Source organism: Delphinapterus leucas, chromosome 4 (genome assembly GCF_059928025.1).
Source record: "Delphinapterus leucas isolate spDelLeu-1000000601 "Yukka" chromosome 4, BTC_Dleu_Yukka2, whole genome shotgun sequence".
NCBI classification, from domain to species: domain Eukaryota; kingdom Metazoa; phylum Chordata; class Mammalia; order Artiodactyla; family Monodontidae; genus Delphinapterus; species Delphinapterus leucas.
This window is the reverse complement of record NC_143132.1, coordinates 141,136,030-141,155,986: the sequence shown is the minus strand read 5'-3', so window position 1 is coordinate 141,155,986 and position 19,957 is coordinate 141,136,030. Positions and strand designations below refer to the sequence as shown.

General features: G+C 41.5%; 1 protein-coding gene across 11 annotated transcripts in view; it reads left to right on the top strand.

Moving 5' to 3' along the window:
* TBC1D5 (TBC1 domain family member 5) overlaps positions 1–19,957 on the top strand; it is a 536,700-nt gene that overhangs the window by 451,612 nt on the left and 65,131 nt on the right. For 10 of the 11 annotated variants that reach the window (XM_089911191.1, XM_089911192.1, XM_089911189.1 and 7 more), the window contains 2 exons: positions 466–713; positions 5,010–5,075. In XM_089911191.1, coding sequence (XP_089767317.1) covers positions 466–713; positions 5,010–5,075 — 314 coding nt within the window. The remainder of the gene's footprint in view (positions 1–465; positions 714–5,009; positions 5,076–19,957) is intronic. The other variant, XM_089911187.1, reaches the window with a different exon arrangement.

Sequence of the window (19,957 nt, the reverse complement as noted above, 5' to 3'; positions counted from 1 at the left end):
GGCCAGAGTTTGTGGGAAATCTATTCTCAGCCTGGCTTCCCAGGTGCCCCCTTCTGTGGGTTACCCCAGACTCACCCAGCCCTGTACCTCTCCTTCAGAGTCCTCATCACAGGTTTTAGTCATACATCTGTTTATGTGATTATGTGATGAATGTATTTTCTAGAATCTCCAGGAGGGAAACTATGTCTGTTTTGGACAGTTGCAGTGTTGGCTATAATGGGCCCTGTTTGTTGAATGAATGAATGAATGGAAAGTAAAAAGACTATTTTCCATAAGCCACATCTTTAAGAATCTTGTTGTTTTCTTATTCTGTGGTCACTTTGAAATTATCACGCCTCACTTCGTGTAGCTGATCTAGACCTTTTCCAAAGCAGGTAAGGTATGTTTTTATATCAACAGAGCATGTGAAATAGAGTTGTCCTCTAATTTAAACAATGTCTCTCCACCTAATTTGTTTTTTTACAGGACTAGTGCCAAAGGTGCTCCCCTGAATATAAATAAAGTCTCTACTAGCCTGATGAATTTTGGAAGAAAGTTGATTTCTCCGGCAACGGCCCCGGGCGGTGCGGATGGCCCAGTACCGGGAGGCAGTGGCGGTGCCTCCTCCCCGGCTGTGGTTCCCACCAGGACCCTGGCAGAGGCCCCCACGCATCCTCTGCAGCAGCAGCAGAGGCTGATGAAATCGGAAAGCATGCCAGTGCAGCTGAACAAAGGTAAGGGGAGATGCTGGTCAATCTAGAGGAAACACTCCCAGGGTAGCCTGGGATTTCCTCACCTGCCTATGAGGAATCCCCGTCCTAGAAAGAGAAATTAGTGCAAGACTTAATTTTTTTAAATCTGTTATAGTAGGTCCTTTTTAAATGGCAATATCAGATACTATATTGTTCTTAAGAACGTTTTATGAGGTAATTTGTTAAAGTACTTGTTTTAACGTCTGTACCTTAGTATACTTGCATTTGCGTCCTGGTGATGCCCACAGAGTATGGCGTGAACTGTCACAGCACGGAACTTGACGTCAGTTGACCGAGATCCCTGCTAGCTTTGTATAGTGATGCTTCTGGCTAGAAGAGCATCTGAGATGGGAAGGTCTGGTACCCTGGGCTCTGCTAGTCACAGCATTTGTCCGTGCAGTTGGTTTGGAGGAAGCGGGTCACCAGGCTTGCAGTCCCTGTTCCACCTGCTTTACCTCCAAGGAATACAAACTAGAGCCCAAAGCGGGGAAGAGGCCAAACAGAATATCTCAGGCAGCAGAGTTAGTGTCTGAGTCCCTGCACTGAGAGAACCAGAGAACGTGAGAGCCGGATCACTCAGTTGACGAGTGTGCACTGCTGCTGGGAGTGCCGTCAGCGGCTCTCCTGCTGCTGGGACTCAGGTACGCTCCTTTCCATTTCAGGGCCTTTCCAGTGCTTCACCTGCCTCCGGTGTTTTGTTCATAAGGGAGCCCTTCAGGTTCTTACTCATAACCTTTTTCTCTTATTTTCTACTTATTTCCAAAGACATATGAATTAAGTACCCCTACTCATAGACGATTAGAAACAGCCACATTTATTTTTAGTGATGGGACTCTGCTGTCTATACTACGGAAACAAGAAATAGTAACACGATGGCAGAAAATCTACAAAAATCAGTCCTAAGGCCTCACAAAGCATAGTGTCTGTGGCCAGTTAGTGTCAGAGCAAATACCCTCCTGACCCCTGCCTCATCTGTGTCTTAAAGGTGTCCCTGGATCATAGCCAAGTTCAGTAACAGGTGTTGACAATAACAATAGTAATATTGAATCAGTAAGAAGACCTTAAACCATGTTCCATATACTCTGTTTAAGAAGATTGCATCCAAAATTATTTTAAAAATTAAATTATTGGCATTTAAACTGGTCAGAACTTAAGTTAAATGGACTCTTCTCCAATGATAGAAAATAATGAGTTATTCAATAATAAGTGTGTGTTCTTCTGTTAGTTTCATCATATTATCTATCATTGCCTATATGAAGTATTGGACTTTATATATTTAGTATTTAAATTTCTATTAGAATATTCCATTTACCTTACATACAAATATCTCTTTTAAAATTACGTTTTTCTCTTTTTAATGTAGAGCTATCACACATGATTTAAAAAATAGGAGACTTCAGATCATTAACATATTGTAAATGTATTTTAATGCCAGGAGACATGCCCACTTCCAGGATGGAAATGAATGTTATTTTATATTTCTTAATTGTACTGTCTTACTGTTCTAAACAAATACGATTTCAATATTGCTTTGATAACAAGCTGTAGTCAGTAGTAGTTCTAACTGATGGCAGCAAATGAGTCAGAGAATCTCTTAATGCCGTTAAATTTTCTGAGGAACCAAGCCAAATGACTATAGAAATATAAAGTTGTGTCTCTAAGGAAATGTCAAGTATTAATATCACAGTAAGTGAGAAAGGAAGTGCATGAGGATGGAACAATTGATGAAAACTAAGTCTCCAGTTACAAGGAAACAACAGAGCACTTAAGCAAAGTATTTGGAACGTGAGCATCACTGGGGCATTTTGTAACTGATCCCTGCGCTGAACAAAAGTGGTCTTGTTTGGCAACTCTCCTTTTTATTTCTGGTTTGTTCTTGTCGTGTCAACCTACAAAAAGCTTGTCTACCTTCATATTAAAGGTATATCGTCCTGCTAATGCCCCTCCCTGCATGAAGTTTTGAATAAAATGGAGTAAAAGGAAGGAGAAAGTTTTATACCAGTAGAAGCGAGGGTAGGTTGATCCCCTTCCTTCATTCACTCTCCAGTGAACCACGGGCAGAATCCTGAAGCTTTCAGACCCTTTTCCTCACCCGGAAATAAGAGGTTTGGACTGATCCCTGGGGAGCCTCCCAGCTCCAAAAATCTGCGGTTCCTTTGGTAAAAGATACCAACATGCATGGACATATATACACTACCAAACGTAAAATAGCTAGCTAGTGGGAAGCAGCCGCATGGCACAGGGACATCAGCTCTGTGCTTTGTGACCACCTAGAGGGGTGGGATAGGGAGGGTGGGAGGGAGGGAGACACAAGAGGGAAGAGATATGGGAACATATGTGTATGCATAACTGATTCACTTTGTTATAAAGCAGAAACTAACACACCATTGTAAAGGAATTATACTCCAATAAAGATGTAAAAAAAAAAAAAAGATACCAACATCGGTTGTTTATGCTGGTGTTTCCCACAAGTGTCCTGCTGTGCTGTGACACTGACACATCTGCAGGTGTGTCACCTGGCCCGGGAATGAGTGAGCACAGTGTTTACCCTTTCGGAAGGCATGTGTCGGAATAGGACTTCTGACTATCTCAGAACAGACTCATCTACTTGGTGCCTTTTTAGTGTACTCTGGTGGAAAATTTTAAAGTTGTTTTGAAAAGGGGTTGTTTACGCAGCTGGATATCCTTATGGCTTTCATAGGTTAGTTAACTCCCGATTACCTGTGCTTGTATAGGGGAAGAGTTCTACGGAGAAGCCAACATTCATGTATGTGTCACTTGAAATGCCTTCTGCTGTTGCCATCTCTGTCGGGGCCGGGGTCCTGAAGGAGGGAGGGAGCACAGGTGATCCTCCATCATTTTCCTGGTGACATCCAATATTAAAATTAGTCTCAGTCTCTAAATATACATTAATAGGTGATCCAGAAGCAGCAGAGTGAAATGGGTAGCAAGCATAGAATTGAAAATTTTCAGATGTACAGAAAATGAGGCACACCATTCACCAGTGAATAGAGAGTTAACTATATTATGAAAATTCAGGACCTGAGAAGTTCCACTAAAAGTTGTTTATCACTTGTTTGGCATATGTACCTATTTATAGATTTTATTTCAGCTATAGGAGAATATAAATGCATGTACCGTTAATTGATAGGAATGGTCTAATTACAACCCAATAATTTCCAGATGAGCTGGCTGTGCTGTAAATCATAATGGTAGCAAGTGGTCAAGGCACTAAGGGTTGTTATATAATTCAAAAATTGATTTTTTTTTTTACTATTGTGTAAAAGCTACAGGGAAAGCAAATCTGTTAATCATACATTATCATACATAGAAAATATGGTGCCTTTTAAGAAGGCTTGTTTTTCAGCTCATTAATCTCAAAATAGCATGGGGCTTCAGATGCTGATCTATCCAGGGGATGATTCTGTCAACAGCAACTGTGCTTCATATTGAACTTTGTCATCCAGGAAGGAAATCAAAGAACCAAAAAAATCTTCCTTCTCAGTGGTCGTGTACCTCAAATGCTTCTCAGTACTTCCTTTTCCTTTCTTTCCTGCATTTTTTAAATGTACTCCCTTTCCCCCCCTTTTCCTCTGTTTTTTGAATTTGAACACTTCTTTATTTTAAGCATTTACTGCAGGTCCAATTTGTAAATGAAATCTCGCCTATAATAAGTATATCAAGTTTAAAGGGTATGCAGTTCACAGATTTATTTTTACATGTTGACATTTATAAGTGCATGTGGTAACTTATGAAATCTTTTCAATACTTAATATGAAATTAGAACTTGTTTAGGTCTTTATCTTATCACTGAAGAAATTGGTTTCAAGTTTAGTTAAAAATAAATTTTGTCTGTTGCAGGAGGAAATCAATTTCAGAAGAATGTTGACTTCTTAATAAAGGCATTTAACTTACTTTTGGATAAAGAATTTTTTTTAAAAAATAAGAAAATACAAAATCATGCTGTTATTTGTAGCATAATGAAATCTGCTCAGCCAAGTCTTTTGATGGCTAAAGTTTCCTATGCTTTAGAGTAATAGAAACTTGTTTTTTTCCTTAAGAAAAACAGGCACAAAAGCTTTTTAGGAAACACTTTTTAAAAATCAGTTGCTTTAAAAAATATTTTATATTTCTCTAAGATTGTGTTGTATTTTTTGTTTCACTGTACTTTTAGTAATTAGGTTGATAAGTAAAAGTATTCCAGCATTAAATATGAAAGAAAAGTTGATTTTCTTTTCCTCTTTATGATATCTAATTATTTTTTCTTATGAAATCCAGGCGATGTAGTTACAGGAAGCGATGCTCAGGTTTCTGTTCCTGCCCAGACCCTAATTGACCTCCCAGGTACAGTTACCATGGCAATGCAGTATCTCTTTGCCTGCAGTACTATCATTGCCTCTTCCCAAACTCCATTTTCCTTTTTGCCCACCTTCCATTCATGCTGTTTATCAGTTCACTCCATTGTTCAGCCACTGAGTGGCACTGTTGTTAAGAACAAAAGTCCCCTCTCATGTCATATCGTGCTGATGCTGATGCCAAATCCCGTTAAGCTGTGGGTTTTTTATCAAGTTTGCACCAGCTTCTTTCCTTGCCAAAATATGGTCACTCTAGATTTTGTGATTATTTTACCACCATATTTTATTTGGCAGCTCACGCTGAGGTGTTCTTTCAGTTGTGCATAGATGCTCTGTGACAAGATTTGACAAATTAGTTCTGAGGTTAAGACATTTTAGATGCTGTGTGTATACATATTATTGTATGTATTAGCCATAGGTACTTATTATATTTTAGCTAAAAGAATTACAACTTGATTCTGAAATACATTTTTAAGTACAGGCTTCGTACTATGAATCATACTAACAGAATTAAAGTTCAGTGTGACAAATCTCTATGTAGAGTCATGGGTAATGATTTAAAATAAAAAGATAATAGTTAAATATCATAACCGTGTGTTCAAAATCTAGAAGAAGTTTATTTAAGAAATACAGGGGGCTTCCCTGGTGGCGCAGTGGTTGAGAGTCCACCTGCCGATGCAGGGGACACGGGTTCGTGTCCCGGTCCGGGAAGATACCACGTGCCGCGGAGCGGCTGGGCCCGTGAGCCATGGCCGCTGAGCCTGCGCGTCTGGAGCCTGTGCTCCACAATGGGAGAGGCCACAACAGTGAGAGGCCCACGTACCGCAAAAAAAAAAAAAAAGAAAAGAAACAATAATAGTAATCCATATTCAGCAGCTCCTGTGGAATTTAGAAACGTAAATATTTAAAGTTGCTGCATTCATCTTTTATTATGTGATCTTTTAGATAAAAAATATGCTACAGAGAGGAATTCTGTATTAAATGGAAGACTAGACTAACTTTAAGAATCCTCCATTCAAATTCAAAAAAAGATAGCCGTATTAATTGAAATTCCTATCATGTCTTCCTTAATTTAAAATACCCACACAGTACAGTCATGCTACTAGTATTAAAATACTGTTCTAATAATGATATGTCTCCAGAATATCTGTGCCTTTTAATAAATTAACAGAAAACAATATATTGTGATTAGGAGATCAGTGGTATGTTGACTTAACATCTTAAAAAACATACTGTGGCACAGAGGGGTGTGATCTTACTTCTATATGTAGTTCCGTGTTTCACAGGTACGGTTTCTGGCTGTGTTCTGGTTAAGTGAACCAGCTGACCTTTAGGGCTTTTCAAGCTCAGGGATTCTGTGAAAAGCTGCTATTTACTCTTCTTGGTGTCTGTGGAGTGATCTGTATAATAAAGGGGTGCAGTAGCGTGGCCAGTAGAAGAGGCAGATCACCTCCAGATGACTTCTCTTTAGCTTTGTCAGTTATTGAGCTTAGATGAATATTGATGTGATCTTCTGATACGGTGAGGATTCGTAGGACTTAAATTTGTTTCCTAAAATTAAAATCTGAGCCCCCCAGGCAACTTCGTTTTTGGCCTCGCCACGTGGCTCACAGGATCTTAGTTCCTCGACCGGGAATCAACTCGGGCCCTTGGTACTGAAAGCACGGAGTCCTAACCACTGGACTGCCAGGGAATTTCCCCCAGACAACTTTTCTTTTTTTTTTTTTCCGGTACGCCGGCCTCTCACTGCTGTGGCCTCTCCCGTTGCGGAGCACAGGCTCCGGACGCGCAGGCTCAGCGGCCATGGCTCACGGGCCCAGCCGCTCTGCGGCATGTGGGATCTTCCCGGACCGGCGTACGAACCCGTGTCCCCTGCATCGGCAGGCGGACTCTCAACCACTGCGCCACCAGGGAAGCCCCCACCCAGACAACTTTTTAACCAGAGTTTTGTTATCCCAAAGTGAGTTCACCGCAGAGTATTCCTTTGGGTATTGAAGCCCGATCATTTTATACCTGTGGGAAGAGAAAGCTGAAGGCTGGCTTGTCTGTTCTGACTTCTGCTTTTATGCTATTGCTCAGTCCATGTTTTCCTGCAGACCAGAGCCACGTGAACACTGTCGCTTTTTAAATAGACTCTTAAAGAAGGAGGTTGTATCATTTTGTTCAAATGACTTGTGTTGTAGAAGTAGAATCATCTCATTCACTTATTCAACAAGTGTTCATTGAGTGCCTACTGTGTGCCAAGCTCTGTTTTCATCAGTCCCTTGGGCTTCCCTCCAGCTTCACCAGGCTGCTAGGGCATCCCCGGTGCTTTAGATGGCCCAGCAAGCCCACATGGTCAGGAACCAGCTCCTTTTCTGATACCCTGTTCTAAATTACCCTGCCTGCCCTGCTCCAACAGAGACTGTATCAGTCTGACAGGGAAGAGTCCAGTAGCTTAATGAGACATGAGGCCAGATAAAGAGCTTCCAATCTGTGATGAGACAGTAGGATGATACCTATCCGGATTTGGAGAAGTCACAGTGTGTTTCCCTCAACACACTTCCTGCAGAGTCTCAGAAAGCAAGGGGAAGTAGAAGTAAACCAAAATAGTCAGCAGTGGCAACAAAAAACTTTCTAACAATCTCTGCTTGATAGGGTCAGTAATATTGGAAATTGGAGAATCTCATCAGATGTGCTAAACCCACAAGAGTAGGTATACTTTTCATTTCAGGGAAATAAAACTAACATTTAGGCTTCCCAAGTATCTTTTTTCAAAGCAGTGGAGCAAATTTCAAGAAATTAAGTAAATGTCAATATTTTCAATGATTCTTTGATTGTAGATAGTCTTTTCTTCCCATGAGGTTTCATATCTGTTATCTTTGCCTTTTAACACACAATAATTATACAGGTTTTAATTTTTTGAAGAAAATTCTGAATATAAAGTGAGATCTCACAATTCAGTCAATAAATAATATTTGGAAAATTGTTGGAAAGTTCCATTTTATATTTCTCAGTGTAGGTTGCAATCATAAAAAAATGTGCCACAGGACAGTTCACTTTTGGCAACTCAAAGGGTTTCTTCAAAATTATTTTTGGAAATGGCACATCTACCCCCAGGAACTTTTTTCGAGAGATACTTAGGAATTATTAATTCATAAACTAAAAAACTTTAAAATATGGGGAGATAGACACATGCATATACACAGACATTACTTCCAAAGAGAATTTAGAATTTCCAACAACAGAAGTATATAAGTCTTATCATATAATGGACCCTTAGGAAAGAAATTTAGATTTCTTAAGTTATTGCCATAGGCAGTGTTAAAATTTGTATTCGTGTATATGTATTTATGTTACTAACATGAATGTATAGATATCATTATATAACATTTATCAGGTTGTTTTTTTTTTCTTTTCCATTATGGTTTATTACAGGATATTGAATATATTTAGTTCCCTGTGCTGTACAGTAGGACCTTGTGTTTATCCATTACATGTATAATGGTTTGCATCTGCTAATCCCACACTTCCAGTCCATCCCTCCCCTCCTCTCCCCACACCTTGGCAACCACAAGTCTGTTCTCTATGTCTGTGAGTCTGTTTCTGTTTCTTAGATAACTTCATTTGTGCCGTATTTTAGATTCCACATATAAGTGATAATCATATGGTATTTGTCTTTCTCTTTCTGACTTACTTTGCTTAGTATAGTAATCTCTCTACGTCCATCCATGTTGCTGCAAATGGCACTATTTCGTTCTTTTTTATGGCTGAGAGGTATTCCATTATATATATGTACCACATCTTCTTTATCCATTTATCTGTTGATGGACGTTTAGGTGGTTTCCATGTCTTGGCTATTGTACATTGTGCCATTATGAACATAGGGGTGCATGTATCAGGTTGCTTTTTTAAATAAAAAAGGTTGAGAAAGATCAAAAATCTCCCTGCCCAGATAACCACTGTTGACATTCTTAAGGTAAAACTGAAGTACATATAATATTAGACAATCCCCAATTAATTAAAGGCATTACATGGGAAATAAAACAACCCCCTGTTCTCCTCCCACTTCTTTCTGCCAGCCCATTTCACTAAGGGTATCCACTGTTAAGTTTCTTATAATGCCTTGTAGGAAAAAAAAAAAATAGATTTTAAACTGAGAAACAACATGCGAGTCACATTCAATGTGTTAACAGCTCGTGCCTGGAGATGACTTCACTCTGGACCTTCAAGATGAAAACACTAACAGAAAAGTCCCAGTGCAGGTGACAAGCAGCAAATGGGTAGAACAAAGAAGAGGGAGGTCAAATCAACTCAAGCAGGACATGGTGACGAGAGGACAGATAGCTGCTGCTGCCCACAAGGGTGAGGGAGGAGACTGCAGAGCCAAAAGGTTATCCTGGTAGATGACCCGGTACCGGTCCCTCCAGGTGTTGTTGAGACACGATAGTCCTGAAGCAGAACAGGTAGCTCCATTATGTTCTGAACAATTGCAGAGAAGTACAGAATATGGAAAACAAATTTGGGGATGCATCAATTAGCTAGAAAACGCCTCTTTTTGGAACACTTACTGGAAAAAACATTGAATAAATGAGTTGTTTTTGGATTGAGAACAAGATCAGAATTTGCCCTTTGATATCCAAAGACCTCATTCCACTTTTCTTTAATTCGAAGTCACGTTTACTGCAGCCCTTTGTAGGGGAGCAGGATGGTGGTGCATCTTTGCCCAGCCCGGGCTCTGGAGTCGGGCCTGGGTTAGGGTCCTGCTTCCGTCACTGCCTTGCTGGATGACCCAGTGAGGCCACTTCACCACTCACCTGTAAAGACAGAGAAAGAGCAGCTGCTTCAAGGGCAGTTACCTGTCGCATAGTAAGGGCTCGAGGGCACGACCTACGGGGTGGGGGGTGGGGTCCTGGTCGTGGCATCATTATGTGTTTTCCTCAGGTACCTCTTTGGTTTCCAGAATCAAACAGATGAACCTACTTAACACCTCTGTCTTTTCTTTGCTTAACAATGACTTCTGACAATCTGAAACCCCCTGTTTGCGCGCCAGCCCTGGACGCGGTAAAGCTTGACCTCTCTGGCCAGGCTAGAACCAGGTCTGTTTCAGGGGCTTCAGGTACAGCCTGCTTCCTTTCCCCTCTTGTGGCACCAAGATGTATGTTTCTAATGAGTAGACCTGAGCCCTCTTGCTGTCTGTCACTCAGGTCTGTGAGGTACCAAAGTGTCACCAGGCGGGGCCCAGCTTCGTCCTGTCTTCTCCGGGTCGCTGAATGACGTCAAGGCGACCCCCTTCCTGTGGCCACAGCACCGGGCTTCCCAAAGGCTTTGCCCTTCCCACTTCCCTGAGCCAGGCCTCCCACCAGCGACCCCCAGACTCCCTAGCCTCCTGAACGTTTTGCCTTTGGCCGTCCTGTGTCCAAATCCCCCAGCTGGTCTCAGGTTTATGGGGGTTCTGCCTGACTATTTAGGAATACAGCCCAACCCCTGTTCTTGCTTCTCACTGAGTTTAATGAGAGAACAGTCATGAAAATACATGAGGCATAGTAGGAACTTAATAAATATTCTTCCCCTTCCTCCTTTCCTCTCTCCCAGCCACTCTGTGGTCAGGGTCCCCACTGATGCCTGTGAAGCTCATTCAGTCCACTCAGGTGCTTGACAGATAACCTCCATTGACACATAGCACAGGGGACCCAGAAGTTTTATTGAATCTTTCAGAGAAGGACAGAGAGTGAAGGAAAGATTTAATATACCCAGACACAGCCATAGCTAGTCCAAGGAGTCCCTTTGTGCATGTTAGAAAAAGGTATGTTCCCGTCCTGCGCAGATGCGGCTTGCACCAGGGCGTGCGTCCGAATCCGCAGGCGCTCCCAGGCGTGGCGTACGTGGTGGTCCTGGGCTCAGAGCCAATTAGCCCAGGTCTGTGGGTGGTCACCGGGCAGTGCAGCCAGTGGAAGCACAGGCCAGCAGGAGAGCACTGGCAGGTCTGTGACCACAGGACTGCCTGTGAACCCGCCTGCTCTAGATTTGGAAGTGCCCAGCGTGCTGGTTAATGGTCTGGGTCTGCGCAGCGCGTAGCAGATGCCGGGAGTCACGCTGAGCCCTTTACACACGCGACCCACCTAGGACACACAGCGCACGTGAAGTGGATGCTTCCCTTGTGGATGAGAACTGGGCCTGTGGAGGGTCAGTGACTCGTTCAAGGCCACACAGCTAGATACCAGCTGAGCTCAGACTCCAGCGCAGGTGCTGACTCAGCAGGTATTGCTTTGAGGAATTGTGCTTTGCCAAGTGTCTCTCAAATCTATCACCCCAGCTTTAGTTGAAGCCTTATGATCTCTTGCATGGGCCAGTGCAGGGCATGCCTCGTTCAGCCAAGCTCCTGTAAAACTCAGGCTACTTTCCTGCTTAACATCTTTAAAAAAACTCCCATCGCTACTGACAAGAGAAAGGCCAGACCCCTTCACATGAGAACAAGCTGCTCTTCTTGGTCTAGCTGGCCCTATTTTTAGAGCCCCACCTTCCCTCTTGCCTCCCTCCCCCAGAGCTGGATGACCAAGAGAAAAAGCAGCTCACATTTGGGGTACTGGCAACTTTTAGGAAGAATTGGATTCCCTCCTCCCCACCCCAGCCCACCCCGAGAAAACCATTGATGTAATCATCAAATGAAACAGAAGCACTCTGTTGAACTTAATCCTATTTTGTTTACACTGGTATTGGTGTCATTTTCAATTCCATATGGATGGCAGGAAGCGCTGAAGGATTAATCAGGCTTTGTCTGAACTCGATGTTCCCAGGAGTCTAACTGCCTCTTAAATACCATGTTTTCTGCCCCCAAATGACCTTCCCTGAGCCATGACCCCCACCACTGCCCACTCCTCAGATTTCAAGATGTCGCTCACAACTCTGATGGCCTGAGACAGGATTGGATGGTCCCTCTTTTGTGCTTCCAGAGTCCCGCTGTTCATACTTCAGTGTTTGCTTTTACCACCTGGGGTTGTAGGTCAGTCAGTGCAGGTACAAGTCTGTGTTTCCCTTGTGCTGCTGTTTTAGGAGCTTCTCACGAGCTCCTGTGGTCATCCCCCCATCCTCAGCGCTGGGCAGAGTTTCCAGAGACATTTCCTCAGATCAGTCTGCATAGGGCTTGTTCCCCGATGTTTGGTTATGAAAGGAAGACTGGGCATGCCTGAGGTGGCTTGAGAATAGGTCTGTATTTAGTATATTCAAGAGTGCCTTACCATATAACGGTAATTAATTGTCTTGGGTCAGGACTTTGGAGAATTCGGGTAGGAAGCTTTTGGGGGAGTGCCCTCAGGGTCAATACGTGGGGAGTCAAAGAAGCAGTGTTGCCCTCAGTTGTCTGTTTTGAGACAAGGGGGCCAGACTTTGTCCTCTGTCCACCCAAACCAGTCACTGGATTGGAGCTGTTCCCCGGGGAAGGGGCATGATCTTGGGCAAAGCAGCTCTCCTCGGCTGGGGCTGTTTCCAGAGAGGAAGCCGTGAGAGCCAGTGGCAGCCCACGCTTCCTGCGTCTGGGAGAACAAGTGCCTCGGTCCCGAAGCGGGGATCTCGGCAGGGCTCCGCAGGCTCCTCTAGGAATGAGCATCGGGTTTTGGTGCAACACAAGAAATGGTTAATGTTGTTCCTGTCAGTTAAAAACTTTCAAAGGTTTACAAGAGTATCAGGGCTACTGTGCAGTTTATGGGCTACAGGCGTGTTGACAGTCCTGACTCCTCAGCTTGGGAGCTGTCGGGGTGAGGCCCGGGTGATGGAATGTCTCAGGCCTGGAAAGGGCGGGAAGTCTGACAGTCCTTTCTTCTGTCTCACGTGCTGGTGACTCTGTCTTCTTAAGGTCTAAATGTCTACGGTCCCAGAGGGCACAAAAATGTTAGCTAATTTCTGTAATTGAGGGGAAATGTATTTTGTACAGGGGTTTTATACAAGATACAGGCCAAGTAGTACTGTATAATACTACCGCCAATTTGGAATTTGATCATTCAGAGGTAAATCCTGATAAGAACTGGCTTAGTGTTATCTCTGAAAAGGTAGTTTGCCCAGGAGAATAATAGCTACAAAAGAAACTTAGGGAGAACAAGACACTTTTAAGTTCTTTCTGGATTGGATAACTGGATACTAAATCTCACCCAGTAAATAACTGATGAGCTAATTTATTAAAGCAGGTATTCGAAAGATCTCTCCTAGATATGTCATTAGCTTATTTTGTTATGATGGTTACTTTACGTAACAGCCTGCGTGTTGTGAAAAACATTTGGAAATTTAGACTGTTAAGTGGTTTATACCTGTCCTGTCCAGTGTGGTGTCCGCTAGCCACACAGGACCTTGGAGTGCTTGAAATATATGCTTTTTTTTTTTCCCATTTTGGAAGAAAGATGGGGGCAAAAGTTGTTATAGTCCACAGAATTCTAACTTTTTCCAGCAGTATAATAAAATTCAAATGATTCTACCTGGAATTTTAGATTAACTCAGAATCTGAACTATAATGTCAAATGTTCAAGAGTCTAGAGATCGTAAGTAGAGAAATACTTCTGAAATACTTAAGAAATAATAGTGAGCATTTCCCACTATTGTAACAGTTCTGTGAATCAAAAGTCTGATTGAGGCCTCAGCAAGCTAAAACCAAGGTGTCAGGAGGCTCTAGGGGAGAATCATCTGTGCTGTTGGCAGAATTCACTTCCTTGTGACTGTAGAACCGAGGTCCCCATGTCTTCACTGGCCGTCATCTGAGAGCCATTGCCATCTCTAGAGGAGCCACACTGACTCACGTCCCTGCCTCCACGTTCAAAGCCAACACCACCAGGTCAGCTCCCTCTCCTGCTTCAGCTGCCTTCTTTTTCTTTTTCTTTTTCTTTTTTGTGGTACGCGGGCCTCTCACTGTTGCGGCCTCTGTTGCGGCCTCTCCCGTTGCGGAGCACAGGCTCCGGACGCGCAGGCTCAGCGGCCATGGCTCATGGGCCCAGCCGCTCCGCGGCATGTGGGATCTTCCCGGACCGGGGCACGAACCCGTGTCCCCTGCATCGGCAGGCGGACTCTCAACCACTGCACCACCAGGGAAGCCCTGCCTTTTTTTTCTTTAGTCACAGCTCTGACTCCTTCTTCTACTTTCCTGTTTCACTGTAAGGACTCGTGTTCACACTAACCCACCATGATCACCCAGGATACTCTTCCCATCTTAAGGTTCTTTAAATCACACCTGCAAAGTCTCTTTCGCCACATAAAGTAGCATATTCATAGGCTCTAGAGATTAAGGGCATAGGCATTATTCCACCTGCCATATAATATGGCTTTTGGGGGAAAGATATGAATGATCAAAATTGACCCAAGTAAAAGTAGGAAACTTTAATAGGGGAATTAACATAGAAAAAAATCCAAAGAGCCGCTAGAGTAGTACCTTTCAAAAGTCACCAGCACCAGAGTTATAGGTGAATGATCCAGATTTTGAAGGGACAGATAAATTCAGTTGTATAAACTTAGAAAAAGATGGAAGTTTTTTCATTTCATTTTGTGAAGAAAACCATGTTCTCGTGAATCAAAATGCTTTGGCTTCTTAGATTTCTTTTTTTCTGTGTACTTTTAAAAGTAAATTGAAACTCAAAACTGAGCAAACGTTCCTTTTGTTTTAGCTTTATCTTCCGCCACCCCAAGGCAATAAAAGCTTCTTAAGGAGTAGAGTTTGAAGGAGCAAGGAGAAAATGTTCATAAAAGAAAAACCTAGGTTTATAATCAACACTTAAGTTGTTTTTCACTTTATCATCTTGGGTAAGAAATGCCTTCCTAAGTAGGACCCTAAAAACAGAAGCCATAAAGGTAAATGTAGACATACACAGACATATATACAAAGGGCTATGTTCTAGAATTTAGGAGGAACTCCCCTAAATCAGTTTTTTTAAATGAAATTAACAGAGACAATTCACAGAGGATCTTCAGATGGCCCATATTATTATGTTAAGAGATATTGTTTAAAAAGATATTCAGGGCTTCCCTGGTGGCGCAGCGGTTGAGAGTCCGCCTGCCAATGCAGGGGACACGGGTTCGTGCCCCAGTCCGGGAAGATCCCACATGCCGGGGAGCGGCTGGGCCCGTGAGCCATGGCCGCTGAGCCTGCGTGTCCGGAGCCTGTGCTCCGCAACAGGAGAGGCCACAACACTGAGAGGCCCGCGTACCGCACAAAAAAAAAAAAAAGATATTCAGCCTCACTAGTTATCAAGAAACTTCAAGCTAACATAATGAAGTCTTCCTTCCATCAGATTAACCAAATAAGTAAGTAGATAAAGATATCATACATCATATTACATTTACACTTATATGTAAATATATATTACACACATATATGTCTGTTAAAATCCTAGGAGGAAGCAATTGGGAATCATCTAAATTTAAAATGTACATACCATTAAACATAGCAGTTCCATGTATATAAATTTATCTTACAGAAATAGCCAACTGTACCTAAAGATGTACCTCTCCAGAGCGTTGTCATTTTGTTTGCAAAGGCAAAAAATTAGAAAAATCCCAATTATTCAGGAGCGCTACAAAATTTCTTTCTTCACATTCCTTAAAAAAGATAAGGCAGATTTTTATATAAATGAAAGACAAATTTTCATGATCAAGTCCAAAAAACATGTTACAGAGGGATGTACTTTTGGAATAACAGAATAAGGACCTCTGAAAAATCTGTTTCTCCATAAAAGTAACAAGGAGAATGGCAAGAATGCCAAAATCAACTTGTTCAGAACTCTGAAAATTAATCAAAGGATTGAGTCCATTTGAGGAGCATCAATTCAAGAAAAAAATGGCTGAATCTCAGTAACAACCGTGAGAAATGAAATATTTTCCTGCTATATCAATAAACAGAGGATGTCACAGTCATCAAGGATCGCAGCCCTACACCATGAGCCGAGAAAACTCAGGGCTGAAAAGAATACCTGCCATCTAGCAGCCATCAGACTGCAGCCACTCCCTGCGGTGAGCCCTGAGGAAACTCAGGATGTGTCAGGATGCTGGCTGCAGATAGCTGAGGTGCATATCAAAGGAATGATTTCAGTGAGCCCAGACTCTTGCATCTTCCCATGTATAGAAGAGCGATAAATGCCTTAACTTGAGATATCTGGTTTTCTTTACTTAACAATAATCTTTTCATGTTCAGACTACCTGCCCTTTGTTACAGAACTCCTATATAACCTGGCCCCCCCCCACCGCCGCCCCCCTCCCCGCTCACCTCCTCAGAGCAGCTTCTCAGAGCTATCTGAAAACGCTGTCTCCCGGGGCTGCAGTCCTCATTTTGCCCCAAATAAAACTTAACTCGCAGCTCTCACGTTGTCCGTATATATTTTTTTAAGTCAACGACAGCATGCTTTGTAACATTTTAACTTTCCCTGTTTCCACCCTCTCTCCCCAGCTCTGCCATAGCCTTTGATAAACAGCAGCCTCTCAACCGCTGGAGGAAAAAGAATGAATTTGGAGCACCCTAAAAGTCCCATCCCCAGTAAATGTCAGTAGTTGACATGTGCAGCAGCACTCTCAAAAAACCTCTTTCTTAGGGCTTATCTTTATTGGACTTTAATCAGAACTCACTAAGGGAGAAACCCTATCCACAGAGCATCCATTGAAAATAATCAGTGGCAGTTACTTAACATCGCAGCTGCCCAAGGCAGAAATGGAGCAAACAAGAGGCTAAGCGAAAACTTAACAGGAAAATAGGAGGCTAGCAAAAAGCTTAAAAGGAAAATCTAAGGAATGAGATGTCCATCGGGGGTTTTGAAAAGCTCCAATATATTTCTGGGAATCGAGAAGGCCACACACATGCAAGATTATACACATGCCCAGGGAAGATTTTAAAAGGGTTTAATCTGTCAACTCTGGATGAACTTGAGGCTCTGCATAGACAAGAATGAAAGCTAGAGCAGAACTGTAGACTGCCTGCTGAGCACTGAAGGCATGCCCGAAGACACACGCGTACAGAGCCCCCTGCAGAGGCTCAGAGACTGACTGGTTCAAGGCATTTAAGGAAGGGAAACTTCTGTCTCTTAACTGACCACTAAGCTAACCGAGCAGAGACTTCAGGGGCACACAACAGCAAAGAATATAGACTTTACAGAATTAGTTTAGGGAAGTCACTAAAAAACAAAACAAACAGCAAGAAAAACAAATCTGGGGGTTGGGATGGGATCTCATGTGCAGAGCTGCCACATTATTTTATTAAAATGGCCAGTTTTCAATAAAAAGTCTGAGACGTACAAAGAAACAGGAAAGTATGGCCCATATTATTGGGAATAAAGCAATCAATACACACTGCCCCTGAGGAAGCAGAGACATTTACTTGACTAACTAGATCAGTAAGCTATTAAGTCAGCTATTACAAATATCTTGAAAAAGTTCAAACTGTGTCTGAAGATCTACAGGAATGTGTGAGACCAGTTTCTCACCAAATAGAGAATATCAATGAAACGATAGGATTTTTTTTTTTTTTTGAAGAACCAAATAGCTATTCTGGAGTTGAAATACAATAACTCAAATGAAAATTTCACTATAGAGGATCAACAGTAGATTTGAGCTTACAGAAGAAAGAATCATAACTTAAAGATATGTCAATTGAGATGATCTGATTTGAAAAGCAGAAAGACAAAAGAATGAAATAAAATGAACAGAGTCTCAAAGACTTGCAGAATACCATCAAATATACCAACATACAGATGATGGGAATTCCAGGAGAGAAGAGAGAGAAAGGTGCGGAAGGATCTGAAGAAGTGCTGGCAGAAGTATTCCACAACTTTATGAAAAACATTAGTCTGTGTATCCAAGAAGCTCCGTTAACTCCAAACAGGGTAAACTCAAAGAGATCCACACCTAGACACAGCATGGACAAACTGCTAAAAGCCAACAACAAAGAGAGAAACTTGAAAGCAGAAAGAGAAAAACAATTCACAATATACTAGGGAACCTCAATAAGATTAACAGCTGACTTGTCATAAAAAATCATGGAGTCCAGAAGGCAGTAGGATGATATATTCAATAATTCTATATCTAGTAAAACTATCCTTCAAAAAGAAAGGAAAAAAAATAAATAAATTAAAAAAATAAAAAAAATAAAAAAAATAAAAAAGAAAGGAGAAATTAAGACAATCACATAAACAAAAACAGAATCCAATGCTAGCAAATCTGCCCTGTAAAACATAATAAATGGAGTCCTGCGGGCTGAAATGAAGGGATACTATAAGTGAATTCAGATCCACGTAAAGAAAAAGAGCACCGATAAAGGTAACTACATAGGTAAATATAAAATACAGTATAAATGTATTTTGTTTATGTCTTATTAACAGAGCAGTACTACCCAAATTGATCTATATATTCATCACAATCACCCTCAAAATCTCAGGTGTCTTTTTGGGAGAAACTGACAAGGTGATCATAAAATTCACCTGGAAATGCAAAATACCCCTAAAGGCAAAAAAACAGTCTTGAAAAAGAACAAAATTGGAGAACTCATACTCCATGATTTCAAAACTTACTATGTAGCTACAGTAATCAAGACAGTGTGGTACTGTCATAAAGATAGGCATGTGTAAATGGAATAGAGTTGAGAGCATAGAAATAAACCCTTACATTTGTGGTAAGTCGATTTTCAACAAGGGTACCAAGACCATTCAGTGGGGAAATAGTCTTTTCTAGAAATAGTACTGGGAAAACTAGATCTCTGCATGAAAAAGAATGAAGTGGAACTACTTCCTCACATTATATACAAAAATTAACTCAAAATGGACCAGACTTAAATGCAAGAGCTAAAACTGTAACACTCTTAAAAGAAAATGTAGGAGTAAATCTTTGTAATTAGGCAATATCTTCTTAGATATATTGCGCAAGCAACAAAAGAAAAAATAGGTAAATCCATCAGAATTAAAAACTTTTTTGGTTTCAAAGGATACCATTAAAGTGAAAAGGCAGTACACAGAATGGGAGAATTCTTTGCAAATCATATCTCTGAAATAGAATATATGAAGAATCCTTACAGCTTAACCATAAAAAGACAAATAACCCAGTGTTAAAAATGGGCAAAAGATTTGAATAGGTGTTTCTCCACAGAAGATATACAACTATCTAATAAGCACATGAACGCAACATCGTTAGTCATTTGCATTGGTAAATTGCAAATAAAAATCACAGTGAGATACCACTTCATACCCACTAGGGTGGCTAAAATAAGAAACAGCCAAAAATATGTGTTGACAAGGATGTGGAGAAACTGGAACCCTCATAGGATGCTGATGGAAATGTTAAAATGGTGTAGCTATTTTCAAAACCAGTTTGGCAGTTTCTCAAAATGTTCAACACAGACTTACCATATTGACCCAGCAGTTTCACTCCTAGGTACTGACCCAAGAGAAATGAAAACATAGGTCCACACAAAAGTTTATACACGACCGTTTGTGGTACAAACATAATAATAATAGCCAAGAAATGGATACAAGCTATAAATGTCCATCAACTGATGAGTGGATAAGCAAAATGTGGTCTACCATACAACAGAGTATTATTTGGCAGTAAAAAGGAATGAAGTACTGACACAGACTACAGCATGAATGCACCTTGTAAACATTGTGCCAACTGATAGAAGCCAGGCACAAAATACCACATATTGTATAATTCCATTTATATGACATTTCTAGAAAAGGCAGAGCCATAGAGACAGAAAGTAGATTAGTGGTAGCCAGGGGGTATTGGGAGGAACTGCTAATGGGCACAGGTTTGGGTTTTTTGGTGATAAAAATGTTCTAAAATTAGATGGTGATAGTTGAGAATCTCTGTGAATATACTAAAAACCGCTGAATTATACACTTTTAAAAGGTGAGTTTTATGGTATGTGAATTATATCTCAAT